Source organism: Pholcus phalangioides, unplaced genomic scaffold (assembly GCF_987345545.1).
Source record: "Pholcus phalangioides strain wild (caught in Gottingen) unplaced genomic scaffold, Ppha-v1.0 ptg000039l_1, whole genome shotgun sequence".
NCBI classification, from domain to species: Eukaryota; Metazoa; Arthropoda; class Arachnida; order Araneae; family Pholcidae; genus Pholcus; species Pholcus phalangioides.
In genome coordinates, this window is record NW_028301625.1 from 27,140,732 (window position 1) to 27,162,600 (window position 21,869).

At 34.2% G+C, this 21,869-nt stretch overlaps 1 protein-coding gene across 3 annotated transcripts in view; it reads left to right on the forward strand.

Annotated features, from left to right (window-relative positions):
* LOC149065784 (histone-lysine N-methyltransferase 2C-like) overlaps positions 1–21,869 on the forward strand; it is a 385,748-nt gene that overhangs the window by 73,876 nt on the left and 290,003 nt on the right. For all 3 annotated transcript variants that reach the window (XM_089253606.1, XM_089253607.1, XM_089253608.1), the window contains 5 exons: positions 6,839–7,007; positions 13,442–13,556; positions 16,056–16,249; positions 18,585–18,672; positions 21,050–21,104. In XM_089253606.1, coding sequence (XP_089109732.1) covers positions 6,839–7,007; positions 13,442–13,556; positions 16,056–16,249; positions 18,585–18,672; positions 21,050–21,104 — 621 coding nt within the window. The remainder of the gene's footprint in view (positions 1–6,838; positions 7,008–13,441; positions 13,557–16,055; positions 16,250–18,584; positions 18,673–21,049; positions 21,105–21,869) is intronic.

A 21,869-nucleotide genomic window follows, 5' to 3' on the forward strand; every position in this document is an offset into this window, starting at 1 on the left:
TTGTAGGCATGGGTGGTCTGCAGGCAGACTTGACAAAATTATTCACCCACTGTAATTGATATTAGTAATATCCATATGGGTTCAAATAAAATTATATCTTCTTACCTAGGTCACCATACATCACCAAGGAGAATGCAGGACATTGCAATCCTAAATTTTGCTAAAAATCATATTTATTGTTTTAAATGAAATTTGCTAATTATTGCTGAAGGGCATGGAAATAGGGCTGCTGCAAATCACAGAAAAAAAAATGTATTTCATAAAAAAATATTCAAATGATCTGATGACCATATTTCATTGAGAAAAATATGGTAAACTATTTATTATATTATTTTCCAAGCTACGTGATGATCACGTATTCCCAAGGGATCAGCATGATCGTCCAGGGAATTCGTTAGTGTTAGTAAACATCCATGCCGAACTGGGATTCGAACCTAGACCTGCACAGTGAGAGGTTAGCTCCCTAGCCACTCAACTGCCAGGTGGTGCCAGGATCTTAAATAATAATCATTACAATAACAACATTGCCAATTGTAATAAAAAAGATTGTAAGAAGAACGCATGATTACCAATCGTAATTGAAATCCCAAAAAAATTGAGTTTGAAAAAACTGTTGAACCTGACCAATATGTGAGATGAATATTTATAATTTTTGTCATAATTATTATTTATATTATGAAATGTATAAAAAATCGAAACAACGAAAATTACAGGAATGTTCTGTAATACAGGACAAAAGTGGTCCATCACATTGTTTCAGATATAGGTTGAGAGAGAAACACGGATCTATGGCACATATACAAAATGTGATTCTAAGTTTTGGTGTAAATCTGAATTTTTTTTTTAAGGCTCCTTGTTTTAACACTTTAGAGGAAACAGCAATCTTTTTTCAAACTTTTCTTCAATGTGTGTCTGTGAAACCAGTTTTGTTCTGTTTTCTTTTCCCGAATGCTTATTGTGATGTGTTATCAGAATTTTATACATCATTTGTACTCCCCCCATCTACTCCTACAGGTTAGCATTAGTTTAGCTCTTTGAACAACCTTCTTTTGGGTATTACCAACAGTACTTCTTGGATATTGTCTGTCCTGCATGCAAAAGGCTTCATTATTTGAAAATAGAAGCAAAATCTAATTGTATGTTTTCTGACCACCACCTTGTCCCTTTTTTAAAGACTTGTCAACTGTCTAGACCCAACAACAGCTTCTATATATAATGTTGCTAGACCAGGCATCTTCAACCAATTGCTTGCGATCACAACAGTGCTCTCTGACACATCCATAGTGCTCTTCATAGAGGGGAAAAGATAACCTTTCTTTCCCTTTTTCTCACTACGAGGAATACTTGAATTTCCCCCCTTTTTTTGCCATGTCAGATTTTGTGCTCATGGTGGTTAATTAACGTCTCAATTCCTTGTGCAAAATGCATTCAAGGATTAAAATTATGATTTCAACCATGCGTGTCAAACTTGCTTTAAAGGTGCTCTTTTGTTGCTTGAGTACAGACTGTGCTCGTGACTAGAGAAAAGTTGAAGACCCCTGGTCTAGACTCCAGACATTCTTTTTTGTCTTGTTTTCTCCAGGCACTCTAATCTTAAAACTCCCCTTCTGCTGTGTTTTCCCACTATGTGTTTCCCAATAGCTTGTGTAAACAGGTCCTTGTACAGATAATTGCTGATCAAACAGACTAAAATATCAGGTTATTTCACATGAGCATTCGACAATAATCAGGTCGTCGTATCATTAGAATTTTTGCTTTCAACATCCTACTAATTCTTTTTTAAATGCATATGCTTTCGCATGTATCAAATATCATATAGATCAAATACTAATCAATTATAAATCAGTCACATATCAACAATATAAAAGTTTCTTTATCAGTATTTTCAAATAAAATAGATATACAGATACAATACACATTTTCTGTAATTTTAGTCACTGAAATTTCCAGTATCATATTATGTTTTCTCAAAATTCAAAATAATTTTAATTGTTTTTATCACAACTAGCATACACAATGCGAGAAGGGAGAGGTCCTTGAGCCAACATTTTAAAAAACATAAGTAGTAAAAACGACACCCCCCCCCCCCCGCCCGAAGAGAAAATCCTACCTACACCTATGATTATCAAGCCTTATGTCAAACATGAAATTTTTCGTTGCCTACATTAGGGATGGGACAAATAGTGATTTGGCCTAATATCAATTTCCTTAAAATTCATCAAAATTATAAATAAAATTATTTGTAATTTTGAATGATTGATATTGAATTAATTATTTTAATTAATTTTATTTTGATATTTTTATTTGAATAAATATAAAAAAAATGGTAAACTCTGCTCTCACGACATGCATGTTTTATGTTAGTGTGTGCATACGTATCATCGAAAATGTTTGTAAGCCAAAGCATTCGTTAGCAGAGGTATCACTGTGGGTACAGAATCAATTTTTTTCCCAACACTTGTTACAATTTTACATCTAAGTAAGAAAATGTCTACCATTATATACTGTGAAATATTAATGCATCATAAAATTTACGACTTATTTTTCCACTCTAGATGTTTATTGCCCCTTTTCAGTAGCTCAATACATTTCTTGTCTAGGTACATCCTTCAGTTACTGAGTTTGTGTAATTCATGCTCACTTCCACATTATTGCAGTAGAATTCTATTTCCAGCTTCATGTTTTATTTCTGGAAATTCACCCTGACATAACCTCTTTCACAGAAAGGGATAGGTATGCACCACACAATAAAATATAATCAGTAAATTGTTAATTTACGCAGGAAAACTCCAATTAGTATAATTTTTTAAAATTGGCTTGTTGTGCTAAGATCTACAGATATTTGGCCAAAGGGCTGAATACCAAATAGCAGCCTAATATTCATCCCATCTCTAGCCTACATAATTAATTAATCATTATTGGGCAAAATAAGAGTTCATATGTGCATTTCTGATGATACTGACTATGAAAAACTGAGAGCAATGCCTGCAACACCACAATTGCGCTACGCTGAGATGATGATGACAATCTCTCTCGATATAATGATAACCTGTCTACAACAATATTTTTCTTGAGTCTGCAGAATATTGTTGTATCAAGGTTTCATTGTATTATCAGTAAGCCCCTACCCCTTCCAGTCTCAGTAAAGTGCGAGTGGGTATATGTGCTTGCGATAAAGAAAACTTGGTGTTGCCATGTATTAACTTTACATTGACCGGATGGTGTTAGACAGGTTTTTTTTTTTTAGTTGAATGCAGCACATGTATAAATGTATAACAAAAAATGAGAAAATTTAGGAGTGTGTTTCTCTTTCCCAGGCTTCAGATAATGTGTTGTATGTGTATACAGATTGTCTACCATCATGGAAAAGTCATGAAATCAAAAAAGGTCACAGAAGACCCAAAAAAGTAATGAAAATCGAGTGAAGGTCACAGATTTTTGGATTTTTTCCAGTCTTTCCCCCCTAAAATCTAGGCTCCTGAGAAGCTGTGGCATTCAAATTTTTTCTTTACACTCCCTTACTTTTTTATTGCCTCTGGGGCAGGGCAGATGGGTGAGTAGCAACAGAAAAGAATACTTACCTTTCAATGTGTAATCTACATTGGAGCAGACATTGTATTGAAGCTATTTAGCTGGATGAATAAAGAAAGAATATTTCTTTGCTTGTCTGGATGTTTCAACATCTGTAATATTTGCCTAAAGCAGTGTTCTCAAAATAATGTGATGCGTCCGTGATATGGAGGGGGGCTGTAATGGACTAGGGGCAGTTGGGAGTCCTCTTAGGAACATTATTGCTTTCCCTATGTGAAAGGGCATGTCCCCCTCACATCCTGGAGCAGCAAGGTTCCTAGACTGGGATCTTTGGCGGGCCCCTAAGCCAGACTTTTTACAGGGGGGTTCTATAGTGAATTTTTTGCATGAAAAAACAAACAATGACTATAATTAACCTGGGCACTGTCAGCCCCATCAATAAAGTGATGGTGGGAGCCATGAGGAAGGGCACCAATTTTTTTCCCATGAAGGAAATTGTTTTTTTTAATTATCCCTTTTTTTTAAATCTCTTCGATCTTTACCAACTAGCTATAACAAATGCAAAATTGTATACACATGTGACAGAAGGAGTGAGTCAGAGAGAAGAGAAGGCAAAGATATGGAAAGGAACTCCTTTGAAAGTGAAATGACCGAAAAGCAATGAAATGGCATTCTTCAGGGTATGAATACAGTGCAGGCAAGTTTTCCTCTTCCAACAGTCGTTGGTGATTGGAGTGTGAAAATTAGTCCAGCCAAACATCTGCTTGCAGTGTATACATCTTCTATTGTGCTTCCCCTTCTTGGGTGAATGGCAGGCAGACGGTCAGAATTGGAAAATCAGCCAGCACTATGTTTGTACCCTCACACAATGATTTTGGTTCTTGTAAGCAACTTTTTCTCCAATTTTTTTTATTTTACCATACCTATATATTTTGTCTGTGCTCAGTAATATGTAAAAAAATTCATGCTCATTCTATTTGTACTGCGTTTTCTTCTTCTGATGCACATTGCTGTCTAGCAATGATTTTAGCTAATTTCATGTTTGGAAGAAAATAACTCTGACATTTTTCAGAAGTCATTCTTATGAGGATGTGGCTGTACATTGATCCATTAACATCAAGATTTTTTTTATTTTGTCCCATCAATTTGTGTAGACTTTTCAGCCATTCTGTAAAAATTGTTGAAGTCATCCAAATTGGCTCCAACTGACAATGACAAACTTTTCATGTTTTTAAAGGATTGGGAGTTGCGTTACTTGCCTATGACCAGAGAAGTCAATTTCTCTGTTCCATCAGCATTGGCACATAACAGTCAGCCAGTTTTTGCTTTTCTTTCTTTCATCACATTGCTCACCATTAAAAGCAAGAGTTCCTTCGGATATCATTTGAAAAAACAATCCCGTCTTGTCAACGTTAAAAATATCCTTTAATTGACATCTGATAATTTTCTGATATCTCTAACTGTAATCTAACAGATTCAACAAGAATGTCTTTAGATTCCCCACTACTATTATACACAAAATTCTTTGTCGTAATTTAAATTTTTGTAGCTGCTTATATAAAAAAAAAGCATCTGCCAAATTTATTTCTTGAGCAATTTCCATAGCTTTTTCTTTCAACACATATGTGCACTTACAAAGATATTTGATGCATGACTTTGGGTAAAAAATTGCAACAAAATCTTCCAGACTCAGGAAAATTTCCGGTCTTGGTCTTTTTTTGGCAGTACCAAATTTACAACCAGTAGCTTAGTCTTTGATTTTTTTCCCTCTGCTTTATAATCATTTTCCAAGTTTTCACAGGGATATTCAACTTCATCATTTATTTGAAATTCTTGTCGAATTCTTTCAATATTTCCAGTTTTTTTTATAGAAAGTGCTTTCTGTTTTCTCGACATTACAAATGGTGAATTTGACACAACCAGCAACCAAAGCATCGAAACAAAAAAAATTATATAGAAAAGGATCGAAAGAATTTACTCAGCAACACATTTTCACAGCATGCAAAAATTGCATGCATTTGATGAATATGAATGGTGTTTTTTCAAAAGATTTGGAGTTCAAGTCGAAGTGAAATGTTGAATTGAGGTTTTGCATCAAATAAGTAAATTATTTTAACACTAAAATGTAGAGGAACCAATTGCGACCAAAAGCCAAACGTCATGTAAATGTGAAAATTCTATAACTGAGTGATGTATAAACGAGGTTCCACTGTATTTGTAGTTTGCATTCTCTGTTTGAGTAGCCCACACAATCTTCCATTTGGCAAGGTTTTTTGAATTTTATTTTGTTTTTCTTTTTGCGTATGTATAATGTATATTTTTATATATTTTTTCATATCTAATAATGTATATTTTGTTTCTACTAGTTTTATATTTTGGTTCTTCTAATTTATATTTTGCTTCCATATTTGCTTCTACTGATTTATATTTCTTATCTTCTGTGTACAGTATTCTTGCATGTTCTATTGTAATTGCCACCACTATATTTACATTGTTATTTGATCATGCACCCAAAATAAATAAAGATCAATTGAAAAGATAAATACACTAATTTATATAACTGTACTAGTTTTTTGAGGTGTCTCGTACAATTAGTAATTTTGATCCAACAAGGTAAAAGTTTTCCCACTCTTTTCTTACCGCCACGTATATAAAACTAGTGCTCAGTAGATTTGTTAAAACACCTGAGATTTGGTGAGGTTTTTGAAACTTTTTTGGTATAAGGATGGGTAAAGAATGATGGTGTATTATGACTGAAATATGTTAGAGATTAACATGACTGAGATTTCTTTACCAGGTGCTGTAGCCTAGGTCAGTGAGACATCCACCTACTGTATCAAATATGTTCCAAATTTTCAGGTTATGTGTGAATGTCAGAATCTTTCTTGACCAGCATATGTAAAATAAATATGGTACCAAGAAGACAGCTGAAGCATGTAGCTGCTGTTAGTCCCCCTCCCCTCCACTGTGTGGTTGATTTTCCTTTGCAATAAAGTGATGGTGAAGTAAAATTTATCTTGTTGATTGTAGACAAACAAAATTTTTAAATTTTTCCGAATTAAGCTTCTAGAATGTCTTAGACATCCTGTGTAAGTCTTGTAATGAATTGGATAACAATTTCATATGTCATGATTCTTTGTAGCAATTTAAAAAAAAAAATATATATATATATATATATATTAGGTTACACATTAATATATATATTTATATATATATATTTTAATGTGTAGCTTAAATAAAGCTTTATAATTGAGTTTAATGTAATATATTATATGTAATATATATATATGTTATATTTTTTAAACAGGAATTTCATGTTCAGCATGCTATGCAATTGGAAAGCAGACTGATCTTCTGTATTGCACTTTATGCTTCAAACATTACCATAGTACCTGCTTAGAACCATGTATTGACATTGTTAATGTTATACGAACAGGCTGGCAGTGTATTGAATGCAAAAGATGCCAGACTTGCAAGTATGTTTCATTTTTCCTCAAAAGCATTGGAGTTGTTCAAGAGTGAAAACAGCATCAGTCACAAAACCTAGAATAGGCCTATGTATCCAACTGCTTTGTTATGCAAACTGTTGTTTCACCTATACACAAAATGTACACCATAATTTTGAATGATGAATGTTAGTTACAAGGTTCGCACATCCTTACAAACTCCTTAAAAACTCCTAACTTTTCATTTCCCTCTGGAAGGGCCCTTATAACTCCTTACTTTTTGCAGCCACGCCTGAAAAAGTCCTTTTTTTTTTCTCTCTGAAGGGATGATCTTTCTTAGAATAGGCATTCCCCACGGTGATGAATAGAAGAAAATAGATGAAAGATGAGAGGAAGCTTCCCCCGAATATAAAGAGGAAGAAAGGAGAAAAAAAAGCGCTCTCTCCCTTTATAATAAGAAATGTGAAAGCAGGGGATGGGATTGGAACATCCAATGGTTGTGCATACCTGCCAACTGTTACGATTTTGTCGTATTTTGTAAATTAATACGATTATACGCTTTTGCTTCTAAAAATATGATTTTTTACTGAATTGATAGTTTTGACGTGTTTTCCTGCATATGTCACAAACTGGTCAGCGTTGGAAATCGATGGTCCGTAGAACGACATCACTCCGCTGAACCAGTAGCCGAAAATTCCCCCATGCCCAGTGGTGAGAAAGATTTTTTAAGTTTTTACTTATGCGGCGAAATGATGTCTCAAACCTCCTATATTAGGCAGTATACCGAGTGCAGACCTCGCAGCTTTCCTATTTTTCCTACTATTTTCCTACTTTCGCCGCAATTGTCTTTTTTTTTACTCTGCAATTCTCTCCTACTCCTATTTTATCCCTCCTTCCCATTTGCTTACAGCCAATATCTCACTACGAAAATTCCGAGAAACCGCAAAATGTCACTGCTTTCCACAGATTTTTTTATGTGTTTTATTCACATTACAACTCGCTACTGAAAAGGAAGAAAGGAAAAAAAGATTCAGTTCCACTGGAGTAAGGGACGACGACAAGCGTATCTTTTCGCCGCCGTGCCTTAAAGTGCTAAAAACTGGAAGTCCAGTGGGGAAAGCGAATCTGTTTCGCAGATTGGTTGCCGTAAATAAAAAGGCAAAAAAAAAGAGGAACAGGCTCTATCCACACACAAGAGATTCTATGAGAGACAATGGGTTTCTCTCTCCTGGGATCCCGTAATGAGCGTTCATCCCTGAAGCCAGGTTTTCCTAGGAGTAGGCTTTTTTGCGGCGCTTGAACCTAACTGGATAATTTCGGGTCGGCAGAAATGAGTTATATAATGACTTTACGCATTTGCGTTTTCCAAGCGTGGTGCATCGGCTCAGGGCGGCTATATACTAGTATATGACCCTGGCGTCATATACTCTATCGGCTACATGCTCTGGTTTAAAGGGAAGAGACACAACACGAAAATGAAGGGAAGATCGCTGAAACGCGCGCCACACGACGCTTAACTCCTCCAGAAGCAGTCTGCCAATCACGCCCGACGTAAGGCGCTGTCGTGAGCCGTATTGCGCTCTGTAGGAAAACAGTCGTACTGCTTTTCATATTGATGAATAGACGGCATGTCGCGCTGGGTGATTCATGTTGCACGCAGCATAGAAAACCGGCTAGTAAAACCCGCCTTTTAAAAGTGACAGCCCGAGCCACGTCTGGTTTTATAGGGGGGGGGGGGAAGGACGAGCCGATCAGCCGCTATAGCTGAACCCACTTTTTTTAACCCTCAGAAAATAACTTTATGGTATCTTTATGTTAGGGGTCATTCAAGTATTACGCCAGCATGGATGGGGGATTTTCGATTTGCTGACTTGATGACGTGGAGGGTGGGGGGGGGGAAGATTCTTACGTCATCAACCACCCTTTATAAAAAATATGAAATATTCTTAATGGTGTCTTACTTGGTGCGCGAAAAACTAGTAAAACTTTTCACTAGTTTGTGGGCACCTGAACTAACATTCTCCATATTGAGTCCCCTACAGAGCCACTCTAGTGATCTTCAAATACTTAGCGGATCCAAATGCTCTGGAGCTGTGCCGTGCTTCATATAAGTGATCCGTGATTATGCCGCAGATCACTTAAGTAATCTGGGAATTTGCCGCGGATAACTTGAGTGATGTAGAACCGCACTGGTGGCAGGACCAATGCTGTAAAACTTTGTCACATGTCATTCAAGGGATTGCTTAATGTGCCACAGATCGCTTAAATGGTCTGGAATTGTGCCACGAGTCACTTAAGCAATCTGTAAATGTGTCACTTGGTTCATTGTTACAAAAATAGATTTAGGGGCAGGCCACATCATAACGCCAGGGCCACATTTGGTCCGCACAGACCGAATGTTTACCGCAGGTCAAGGGTTACCAAGGGCTTAGAGAGGTAGGGTTGCAATGAATTTCTTGAGCAATTTTGGGTTCTTAGCCTTCAAATAGCATTGAAATTAACAAAAATTGATTATAATAACATATAAAGATATTTTGTTTCGAAATTGTAAAAAATATTTTTACAGTTCTTTTAAAAAATATTTTGTGGATTAAAAAAATAAAATTTTGATCATCTGGGGGAAAGCCCCCAATTCAGATTCAGATTCCATCAATAAGCGTTAGGAGGAAGGGGACAGAGCGCTGACAGGGGGAGGGTGAGAGTTTTGCTGACTTTTTCTGACAAGAGGGGTGAGTCAAAAATTGCTGAAAATTTGCTGACCTAATACTTGAACAGCCCCTTATTTTAAAGCATGCATGTGCTCAACACATGGTCTAAATGTGGCCTGCCTTAAGTGGCTCCTGACAAATTTTTACTTCAATTGAGCGGCCCGCGGCACATTCCCAGATTGTTTGAGTGAGTGATTTCCGGGGGGAGGGGGGGGCTTTCTTTCTTTCAAACCAAGCACAACAATTTACTATCTAGGAAGTTGTGCTGGAAGTGTGTGTGTGTGCCTAGAGTTGCTGCAAATATAAATAATTTTGTAAGAAAAATCTGTGTCGGCTGTGGTTTTCATTTTGAATAATTGGAGGGGGAATGAATATCACTTTTAGAATTTTTATAATTTATGTGATGCTGTTATGAGTTATATTTTTGACTAATACTTGAAGGTTTTAGAACACTTTGGTGACAACAGAAAGCATTCATGTGGATTGATTATTTTATGAATTCTTATGATGCTGATTAACAAATCAAAACTTGTAATTTTTGAACCACTTCTACATCTATATTTTTGAGAAGAGGGAAAGTTTGTTTGCAAATTAAAAATAAATTTGCATATATGCCCCGCCCCTTTTTTTGCTGTAAAACTCGTAAGTTATGAAGTTTGCCATGACTCCTTAAAAACAGCTTGAAACTCCTTTAAAAGTCCTTAAAAACTCCTTACTTTTCATTTTGAAAATTTTGTATGAACCCTGAGTTACTGCACAATGAATACAATGTCCAGGACCATGATGTAGTAAATGAAAAATTATTTTTTCCATCCAGACAGAAGTTTTTAATGACAACTCAAAACTTTGACACAAAATGAATTTTTGAACTATCTAACTAAGCAAAAGAAAAATTGACAAACTGCATGGCCCCCAAATAACCTAAAAAAATGATACAACTTTTTCTTTGACAGAATCACTAATTGCAATCTACTACATTTGTACTATTTGGCAGTATTTTGATTTTTCTTTTTCATTTAAAAAAAAGTTACACAAATTTTGGTGGGAAGATTTGGTAAAAAAGTAGGAAAAGTTGAGATAAAACCTAGAAAGAATAAAATCTAGAAAGTAGGACATTTTACCAATAAGTAGGACAAGTGGGAGCCATGCGATATGCCATCCTGACCATAAGCATAAAGGCTTGTAATTACAGTCCACTACATCATTTAATAAAACTATCCGCAGAATATTTGCATCACAAATAGCTATGTTTAGAAATTGAAGCCCTGCTATCACCTTCAATATAATGTAATTTGAAACATATCGCACAACCCCATCACTGGCGTACCTGGAAGAAAAGAGGTAGGTTGATATTATACAGTGGTTTTTTAGTAAAAAGTGGGGGGAGGGAACCCCCTTGGGAAGAAGAGAAAAAGATGCCTGTTCCCAAGAAAATCCTGCGTGAGTTACTGCTCCTATTTTCCAGTCACAGACAGATTACAGAGAGCGACTCCCTCCCTCCGTTTGTTGCATCTTCCAATCAACCACCCTTACCTACAAATTGCATTAATGCATCAGTTAGGGCCGTAGTGTGCCTTCTCATGGCCTTGCTTAAAAGGGTTATTATTATTCTCAAAACACAAGTGCAAACTTTTGTGAGGCCCTCCCATTCTGCTTGGGGCCCAGGGTCAGCGCCCAGTTGCCCCATCCTAGTTACAGCCCTGATTTGAAAAGTATGAAGCTGGAGTTAGAAAATTGGAAGTGTAGATATGAAAATGGCCATGAAGGATTTTGGAAAGGAGAGTTGATTGAGAGAGATATCTATGGGTGAAAAGTGGTTGCATATTGAGTTGGCACTCGAGTTCAGTGATGGAAGCAGAGGATAAACAACAGTTAGGAATGAAGCGGGCAGATTTATTTTGAATAGATTTCTAATTTGTCTATGTTTGAGAAAGTATGGGGGGGGGGTGCCGATTTCACAGGTATATGAGAGTACAGTAAGGATGTAGGTTTGGAAGCAGAGATGTCTAAATGTGATGGGTGGAGTTTTTGAGGTTCTGATGAAGAAAAAAAAGAGTTTTTGGAAACACTTACGAAAGACGTAATCAACATGGAGATTCCAACGGAGGTCGGCAGAAATAATTACTCAGATATTTATAATTAGAAACTTTAGTGATTAAAGAGTTATTGATAGTGTAAGAGGAGCAAGGGGAAGTCTTCAGCGAGTAATTTTCATAAAAACTGTTTGAAAATTAAGCCAGGATAATTAATTGCCAGGATGAGCACCAATTGTGATACAATGTTGAGGTTATTTGGGAGAGATGCTTGGTCAGATTCGTTGTGTACTGTTTGGTAGATGACGTAATCATCTGCAAAGAGTCTGATATGGCAGTCGATGGAATTAGGAAGATCTTTAATATATCGTATGGATATAATAATCAATATATTAATATTTTTCATTAATATTTCTTCAGTGAATCATCTTTATACCATCACCTTGTTTATACTGTTAGTTTTTGATAGTTCTGGCCTAAGAATAGGACAATTAACTGAGACAGCATTCTGATATGCCATCACTAAATTTATGCTTTACAAGGTGGTTCCATTTCAGGTGGTACTTCTCAATGTACTGCTGTTGAACCACATAAAAATTGGCATCTAACTATTTACAAATAGCAAGAATTTCCAAATTATTATTATAGTTATTTTTTATGCAGACAAATCATTTCTGAAGCTAATTAATAATCAAAGAAGATTTTTTTTCATAATTCATACAGTATGTATAACTTTTTCTGTACAGATTCACAGATTATTAAGTTTTGCTGGTTTTTCCAATTATTATGAACTGTAATTTTTTCACCGTGTTGCTAAGCAACAAATCCAAAGAAATGAGAAAAAATTCTGACAATGGCATACAAGTGGGCCTTTTTCAAAGAGAGAAGTAATCACACTTTTTTAAATTTATCAGGACCTTGGGCCCTCTCCAAGTATAACCAGATATTTCTTTTAGCAGACAATGTAATCAGACAAGACATCACTACTGTTTAAGCTGAACGTATGTCAGGATATTTTTATCTTTTCTTTGTTCTTAAAGAATTGGTCAAAGCATGGTCTAACATTACTGATAAGATTTTTTTGAACTGTTAATGTTCACTAGTAACATATTTTCCTGTATATAATCTGTAGGGATATGCCAAATAAGTAGCTGTTCACTTAAAAATGTCATCATGCAGTCTGCAGAAGCATACAATCTGCATGAAATAATTTTGTTTATTAATAATGAAATCTTGAGGAATGGAAAAGGTAGTTGTTTACATTGTGTTAGAGAAAATGTTTATTTTTCCATTCACATTTTAAAAAAGATATTTACAAATTAATTTTAAAAATATTTCTATTACAACTCGGACACCTGATCATCAGACAAGACACAGCAGTATATAATCCACTCAAAGGAATTCAGACATTTTTTTAATGATCTGTGTATTACATGCAGGAAAATCATAATAAAATTGTTCTTTCTCCTTCTCTCCTTCATTTTTCCTCTTTCAACTTCGAATTATTGAAAATATTCGAAAGAAATTTGAATTAAACAATTTCAATGTTAGTGGTTGAGAAAAATGAGAGAATTTTGTAAAAACTTTAATTACCAAAATTCCACCATATTTACAATTTTTTGCAAACAACTTGTAAATTTTCAAGCCTAATTTATATAAATGAATTTCATTTTTCAATTGCTAATTTGTATCTATTTGAATAACTGGTCTTACTTAATTGCAGACAACCTGGTGATGAGAACAGGATGTTAGTATGTGAAACTTGTGACAAAGGGTACCATACATTTTGCCTGAAACCTACTGTTGCTACTGTTCCCAAAAATGGTTGGAAATGTCAAGTATGTAATTAAATTTACTGCTGATTTAATATTGTTTACTACTTGTGTCATGATATGTAAATCATATTTCATTAAGTAAAAATGTTTTTTACCATCATGAAGTTACAAAATGGAAGAAAATGTTACTGGAGTCAAGAAAAAGACATAAAATAAGAGAAAAGGACACATATTCCTACAATTTATGATGATTTTGCACTGATCACCTATGAATCAACAAAAATCAGTGTGCCAAAACTCAGTTGACATATATTGGAGGCATAAATTGTGATTTATTGCCTTTTCAGAATAACAAAACATATCTCTCTCAACATCTAAAGCATCTTTCTTAGTTTCAAGCCATGTTGAAATCACTATCTCAGTAATTTTTTTTACTTGAAAATTTCATACCTTATATCATGGATATCATAATTTTAACTTTGTTTGCTTTTTTGTATGCTAGATTTGGATTTCAAATGTCTTGCATCATCATGTGTGTGGCTCTATCTTGAAGTCCCTCAGTTGCTGCTTTGAAATAGTGCAAACATTGTTATTGCTGTGTATCGGGAAAGCACAATGTTGATTACTATTGCACAGTTGGCTGAGAGGTTAAGTTTTCTAAATTTAAGGCACAACTGCGAGCTTGTTTCTCTTTTAAAAGAAGTCTAGCTCAGTAAGCAACAGACCCCAACTAGGGTTCCTGCTGCCAATATCCATTGTGCCAGAAAATCATGACAAAGTGTTTTATTTTCCAAGTAAATAGAAGATCAAAATTCTTCAAATAATAAGAGTTAATTTGCATTGTCACTAAACAGTGTACCATTATGGCTAATCCCATTAACCTCTTTTCTCATTTAGCAACAAATTGTTTGTGAAATTAGTCAAACTGCTGTTATTAATGAGAAGCCAGTAACAGTCTTGCCCACTAAATGAAAGAAAAAATGCTCCTGTATTGTCGTCGTATTAATCCTGGGCTTGACAAATTGAACAAAAAATTAGGCCCTAGCCAAAAATCTTTAGAGTGAAACATATTTTTTCTGAGAAAAACAGTTCAAAATAATGTTTTCTGGGACTAAAAGACACCCCCCCCCCCTTCTGCCATGTTGATTCACATGCTTACCAAAATTCCGAAAATTTTTGCTTTGTCATCTGACTTAAATTTAGTAATAACACCTGGAAAAGTTTAGGCACCAGTACAAGTTTTTTTGTCACCATGGTTACCCAGTGTTTAGGATTTTTCAAGCCCTGTATAATTTTCATACAGTTGCCAGGTTTTCAGTTCCGATTTGGAAGATTGATGGTAGCATCTCCTTAACATATTACATCCGCAGATGTACCAAAGAATGTTCCAATGTTTTGCTGGTTCAAAACCAGCTCAGTTCTTGTCAGTTTTTAATCATTGGTGCTACTTCTACTACTGAAAGTGAGAAAAAGTGTGTGTGTATCATCCTTAAGTGCACAAGCACATGGCTACTAAAAAAACTAGTTTCCTTGTTCACATGTGAGAAATAGACTGGGAGAAAAAGATCAGTACAGTAGATTTCTTTTTCTTCCACACCCCTATGTGTGTGTGTTCTCTCTTTCTCTCTCTCATATATAGTATAGTAAAATCTCCTCTAGCAGCCTCCTCCAAACAACAGCCGCATTTTGCTGGAACCAAACGTGTTCCATAGACTTAACATTAAAAGTAATCTCTGAACACTTTTTGGACATCACTTTGAAGTCGGGGGAAAAAATACTTGTATCATGATGAGAAAAAATAATTTTCAAGTTGAGTTTCGAGTGATTTTTCCCGCCTCCTAGAACCTTATGGTGGAAAAAAGATCCAAATGCTAGATGAGCATATTAAAGGCAGTGGAGGAAAAATGTTGAGATAATATAAGGGAAATCACTATCTCAAGCAAAATAAGCACTGTAATCACTAGAGGGAAATGCAAAATATCTGATTACTAGAAACCCTTTGTTTATTCAGCACTCCCTACTCCAAAGGGATGGCTCCATCAAAAAAAAATGTTCTTGTAAATAGGAATAGAAATGTCCAGGGTATTAATTTTTTGAGAGATGTCAATCTTTTTTTTTTTTTAATAAGGATGTATGTCAGCGCTTATGTCTTCAGTTATCGGATTGGACTTGATTAGTTATCTTGATTGTACTATTGGAGAGGACTTGTGAACAAAGAACTATTTGGGGGACTGGTACATCGTCTTCAATGCTAATGATTTATGGTTGGATGTCTTCTCGTTTCGTACCTCCTGTATGCATTTTTGCAAAAGTGGCTACTACTTCTTTCACATTTTAAGATTTTCTTTTGCATTTTGCAAAAAATGCGACCGTAGCTTAAACCCTGATTTGCAATATGATATCTTCATTTAAGTTCATTTTGCCTATCAAGAGAAAGTTATGGAATCGACCTTTTTGCAAGTGGTAGAACTGTAACTTGCCGGTTTTAGTTTTTTTTTTTTCATTTCTAATATCCTAGTTCTTATTGTGAAAGTTTGTTAGATCAAAAACTTTATTTCCTAGAATTGTAGAATATGTGGTGACTGTGGTGCTCGAACACCTGGAAGTGGACCAAGCTCTAGGTGGCATTTGAATTACACTATATGTGATAGTTGTTATCAGCAAAGGAACAAAGGAATAGCTTGTCCTCTGTGTGGGAAAGCATATAGACAGTTCCTGCAAAAAAGAGGAATGAGACATTGTTGTGTTTGCCGCAAGTAAGTATTATTATCTTAGTTTTATATCAAAAGAATTCATTCTTTGATAAGACACGGTAATCTTTTGTAGGGTTCAGAGTATTCAGACTCATAAATAGAACCAGAACAAGTGGCCTTGTTCTTGAAAAAACTTGATCCTTTTCATTTGGAAGTTTACGGAATAAAAAATATTGCTGCTTGTATGTAGTTTCATAAGTAAAATGATTGTACTTCGTAATTTTTTTTTTTTTAAATATGGTTTAGAAATTGATCATTGGGTGTTAATAAGAGTTGACCCCCATTATCATACAGTAAGATAGGTTATACTAGTACAGTCAGACCCACACATAACAAAGTCAGAAGAAACAAACTATGTTATGTGTGTATTTCATCAAAAATTTTGTTAAACCTGTACCAGAGCTTAAAAAATGTGGAATTCAAGAAAAATAGAACATAACTTAAATGCACAATCCACTTTTTTCAACAATCTGAGCATTTTTAAAATAAATAGAGATTAAACTAATATCTTTTTTAAAAGGGTAAAAATTTAATTAAAATATTACATAATTGAATTCGTCCACAGAAATATCAGTTGATCATTTTTTTCTTTAAAATTGATTTGTAGTTGATGTTAAACATTTTACATTTCTTTGCAAAGACAGTCATTTTCTTCCAATAAGCCTGCAAAAAATGTAATGTCTCATCTTTTTTACCAATGTCCTTTCACTGGAACAGTTTTTCATCTCTTTTCCAAACCATTTAAAAAAATCTGCTTTCACATCACTATGAGCCCCTTTTCAAAATTTTCGTCGCCTATTTTTAATTCACCATCCAAACACATTTTCTCTAATTCCTCTTTATTATTCAACGTTGTAGATAGCAAATTTTGAGAAAACCCTGTTTTCTTAAACCTCGCTTATTTTCAGTTTTATTTTTTCAACTAGCTATATAACATTAATTTTTAAAGCAATGGATTGCATTTTGTGCTTGGAATTCTCGAAATTTAATTCACACATAAAAACATCACAACCAACATCCCAATCTAGCTAAAAAATTGGCAGATGTGCACTAAATGTGTTCTGGAGACCAGATTCTTGGGGATAAATAATCTTACTCTTTTTTTTTCTAATAAGGTTTTCTGCAAACGAAATAGGATTTATAACAAAAAAAAGTTTAAAAAAAAGTTAATCAAAGATTCTTTTAAAGTAGGGGAGACCGTTGCTAGTTGGCCCAAGGGGGAGAGTTTGCTTTATGAGATGCTCACACCCATACATTCGCATTATCTTTCTCAAATATTGCTTCATCTGGAAATTTTCCTGAGTATTCATCAAACCTTTACCCAGTAGTTTTTATAAATACTCCTTAGAAGAAACTTAACAATGACTTTTTTTTTTTAAACATTTGCAACTACATCTCATAAAAGTCAGTGTGACTCTAGATTGTACTAAATAGGTAGATTGTACCATAATTTCAGGTTTTTTAACCTATTAGCAAAGACGTTTTATCTTCAGGTCATAAAAATCCAAGCCCTAGTAATAATATGCAGGATGTTTCAAAAAGAATCATCTGATTTAAAAAATCATAACCATTCAGCTTTTAATCCGTTTTGATCGAATAATGTATAAGTAGAAAGAGGGAAATCTCAAGTTTCACGCAGTTGTAGACAGGTAGTGCTAACACTCTTCCTTCGGCTGCCACTTCAGTGTTTATCAAGATGATGACTGTACAACAGAAATTGTTTTGTATTCTAAGCTTCACGAAGTATGGGTTTGTAACAACTGTTCATTGTGCTTTTCATAGACAAAAGGAAGTTCAAAAGGTTTTGAACTTCCTATTGCTCAGAGCATTAAGAAATGGTTATAAACAATTCCGAGAGACAGGTTGTCTATGTAAAGGTAAATTCCCTGGTCGTCCCCGCATGTCAAATGAAAACGTAGAGCATATCCAACAGTTTCCCATGTAGTCCACAGAAATCCACTCGCAGTGGATGCAAACAGGCTCACAAAAGTTTAGGAGACGAATTTGACTACCGTATAGACATATGCCGTGCATCCCAAGGTGGACATATTGAGCACCTTTAATTTGGTTTGTAAAAAAACTGTACGATTAGCGATGTAATATAAAATTAATTTTAAGTATCTATATATTCAATATATTTTGTAATATACGCATTTCAAATCAGGTGATTCTTTTTGAAACACCTTGTATAATAGAAAAATTACCCCAAAAGTAAATTAACTGAATCAAGTGCAATAATTGAAGTTTTTTATTTATAAAAACTAATAAAATGTAAGATTATAGATTAGAATTCTTGTTGATTGCTTATTGTTATGCATGTTAATTATTAACTTTTCAGATACATCCATTTTGAATGTGATCCTAAGCCAGAACAGACAGTCCATCCATTGGAATATGTTTGTCCTATTTGTGTTAATCCTACTGAGGTACGCATGCTTCTTTAATTGAACCACAGTGATGAATATTTTAGCTAACATTCTGCATAAAAGTTTATGCATCTTGTTTCTCTATTTCTTCTTATGTCAATTATCATTATATATCATGTTTAACTAAATAAAGGAGAGAGTAGGCAAGTCAAAGAGCTATAACATTATGTTAAGACCATTAATCAACCCCCGATTAACAGCCGCCCTTCCTTTACTGACAAATTGTTTGGTCTCACCAGTATCTGCAAAAAAGAGGTTTTACTGCACTAGCTGAAAAGACTGGCATTCTCTTTCTAAGTCTTGACGTTTTCAGACAAGGTCTGAACTGGAAAAAAATCGGGAATTTCAATTATTAGTAACTTGATCAGTTATACTTAAAATGTTACTGATTGAATTTTTTGTGGTAAAATGAATATAGTCTTACCAAATGTCATTGTTTTCATTGAAGTCCATGTACAGATATCCCTCTTTTTATGCAATCTCACTTGATGTCAATGATTCCCAACATTAGGGCACCCCACAAGAAAGCATTGATTTTTAAGGGAGGCAATTTGAGAATAAATTTTTCTATTGAGGCTTGAAACTTTTCAGAACTCCTATATAGCTTTTATATCAGTCAAATTTATACTTTTTAAATTTCTTGATGACTTCTTATTTTTGTCTTTCAGTTTTTCCTTTTGAAGGGTTTGACCAGGGATTTTTAACATTTGGTTTTCCATGGGCAATTGGCCCTCTTGTGCCTATAAAAATGAAGAAAAATGAATCCCACAGACCCCTTTACAAAATAATGTTCTATATATAACAATGTAAAAATGAGTTAATTTTTTTCTCATTTAAGCTCACGGTCCCAGAAGTTTCTCCAATGACCCCAGGTTAAGGACCACTGCCTTTGACTTAAGAAAATGACATTTTTTGGCTCCCTCGATGTGAATAAGAGTATATTTTTTGAGAAACAACTAACAGGAAAGAGACAGAACTAGGATGAGAGCAAAGCCAGCACCTCCTAAAGATAGATCTCTATCTTTAGGAGATGCTGGCAAAACCCCCGGTTTACAAAATTAAAATGTGCAAAACAAAGTTTTTAAATAACAAAAAGAAATCTTTCTTATGGAACTATGAAGTTTTATTGGGGGGTGGAGGTATATCCCTCTTCACAAAAATAACAACATATTAACTCACTTATTAGCATTGCCTATAGCTTTCTCCCCATGGAAATGAAAAACAACATGAATGCTGAAAGGCAGAAGCCCTTTGTTGTTGAGCCCATTATCAAATTTTTTTGAGCCCATGAAGTTTTCTAGAAAACAAGGAAAGAAGAAAGTTCCTTTCGAAAAGAAAATAACATGTAGCATTTATAAAATAGTGTTAATTAAATTCCTCCATCCAATGAAGATGATTTATTGATTTTATTTTTACCTGATTTATTTATATAAGCTTGAATGAAATTAATTGAATTTATTTATTTTTTATTGTGCTGAAGAAATCTTTGCCCCCCCCATCTCTATCTTACCATGGCTAAATTCAACTCACTTTAAGCGATTATTTTGTGGAACCAATTAATCACGTAAAGCAAAAGGATGCCTGTAAATTTTCAAATTTTATATTTCTCTCAATTACTTTATGAGCTTAAAGTCAGGTCTTTTTTTTGTACTGATTATTTTTCATACATTTCTTTAATTTTAGAACTTTCTTCCATTCAACACAGGAACTTTGATTTCTTTAGGAGAGTCTTCTTGTAGTACCCTGTGCTTATGTGTCACGTTTGCCTACTCATATCTCAGAAATATAGTGTGCTCAATATTTTAAAATCGTCCTCACCAGTGAAGCTTTCCTTTATAGTGCAGTACAATTTTAACCCTTGAACTGTGCAAATATTCAGAGAAATATATCTCCAATAGGCTCAAGAGAAAACTACTTCCTCACCTTCTAAATTGCAAATTAATATGCTGGGCTGCTGCACCAATTATTTATAATCTGAATGTCTGTGAGCAGTGGGAGCAGTTTCATTTATAAATTGAATGCACTTTATAAATTTTCTAACTATTTTTCAAGAGTTTCTAATCATTTTTATTCTTCAAAGTGAATATTGTTTCAAATTTATTTAGTTGGAGTATGGAAAAAAGGAAATTTTTCAGCCATGTAGGAGTTTTGTCTCTCACTCCCATACTAACCAACTGCATTAACTATATAACTATGCCCCCCTGCAGGTATTAATAATATTTCCCTCTTTTTCCAGAGAAATAGAAATTTTATTCACATTTTTTTTTAATTTATTGTTTATTTTATTTGTTTGCTGGATCATCATTAAAATTATATATTTGAGTTTTATGAATCTGGCAAATCATTCACTTTAACTTCAATGTCCTTTATATTTAAGCGTCTGGAAGACTGTATAGGAGGACGTGGTACCACAGAACATACAACCATAAGAGGTAAAAATTTTATAATGGTCTGGTTTTTTTTTTGTTTTTTTTTTAATTTTGAATGTTTAACATGTCATGAGTAGTGTCACATAGCAGAGTGCATTTGTACTCCAGTTACAAATTTATATTATATAGGGTGTTCCAAAAAAAAGTGTACAAAACATGGTAGAAATTTTATAATTTTTTTTTTCAAAATTTTAGACCATGCTGGTAGGAATTGTAATTGTTTTCTAGTTCTCAATTTAATGCTATGCCGTATGATATTTTATAATTTGTTTCAGATGGTATCTAGTATTTTGAGAAAATCGTTGTTTGTAGCAAAACCTCAAAATCTCTTGCTGTCCTAGCTTTAGAAAAAAAAAGTGTTAAATAAGGAGACTTTTGAAAAAGTATTTGTGATTTTAAAAAACATTGAATCACCTTGTAAATGTGTCATAGATGAATAAAACTTACAAAACAGTTAAAAAAAAAATTCTAATGAAAATCCATTTTTTTTGTTTGGCTCCGGATATTTTTACCATTTTAATATGTCCACTGTTGCAAGTCATTTGGGAAATATATTTTTATATATTTGATAATACTTTTGAGCTCATTAAAAGGTGAATTTTTAATGCACGATCAAAATATTGGATTTGACTTTCAAAAAGCAAGTTAAAATTCATGTTTTGTCTTTAGTACCAGACTTTTCATTTTTGAATGTCCCATTCTGGTATGTCATTATTATAAATAATTATGCTTCCCCTCCCTATCTATATCAAGATTAAGTGATGGTAC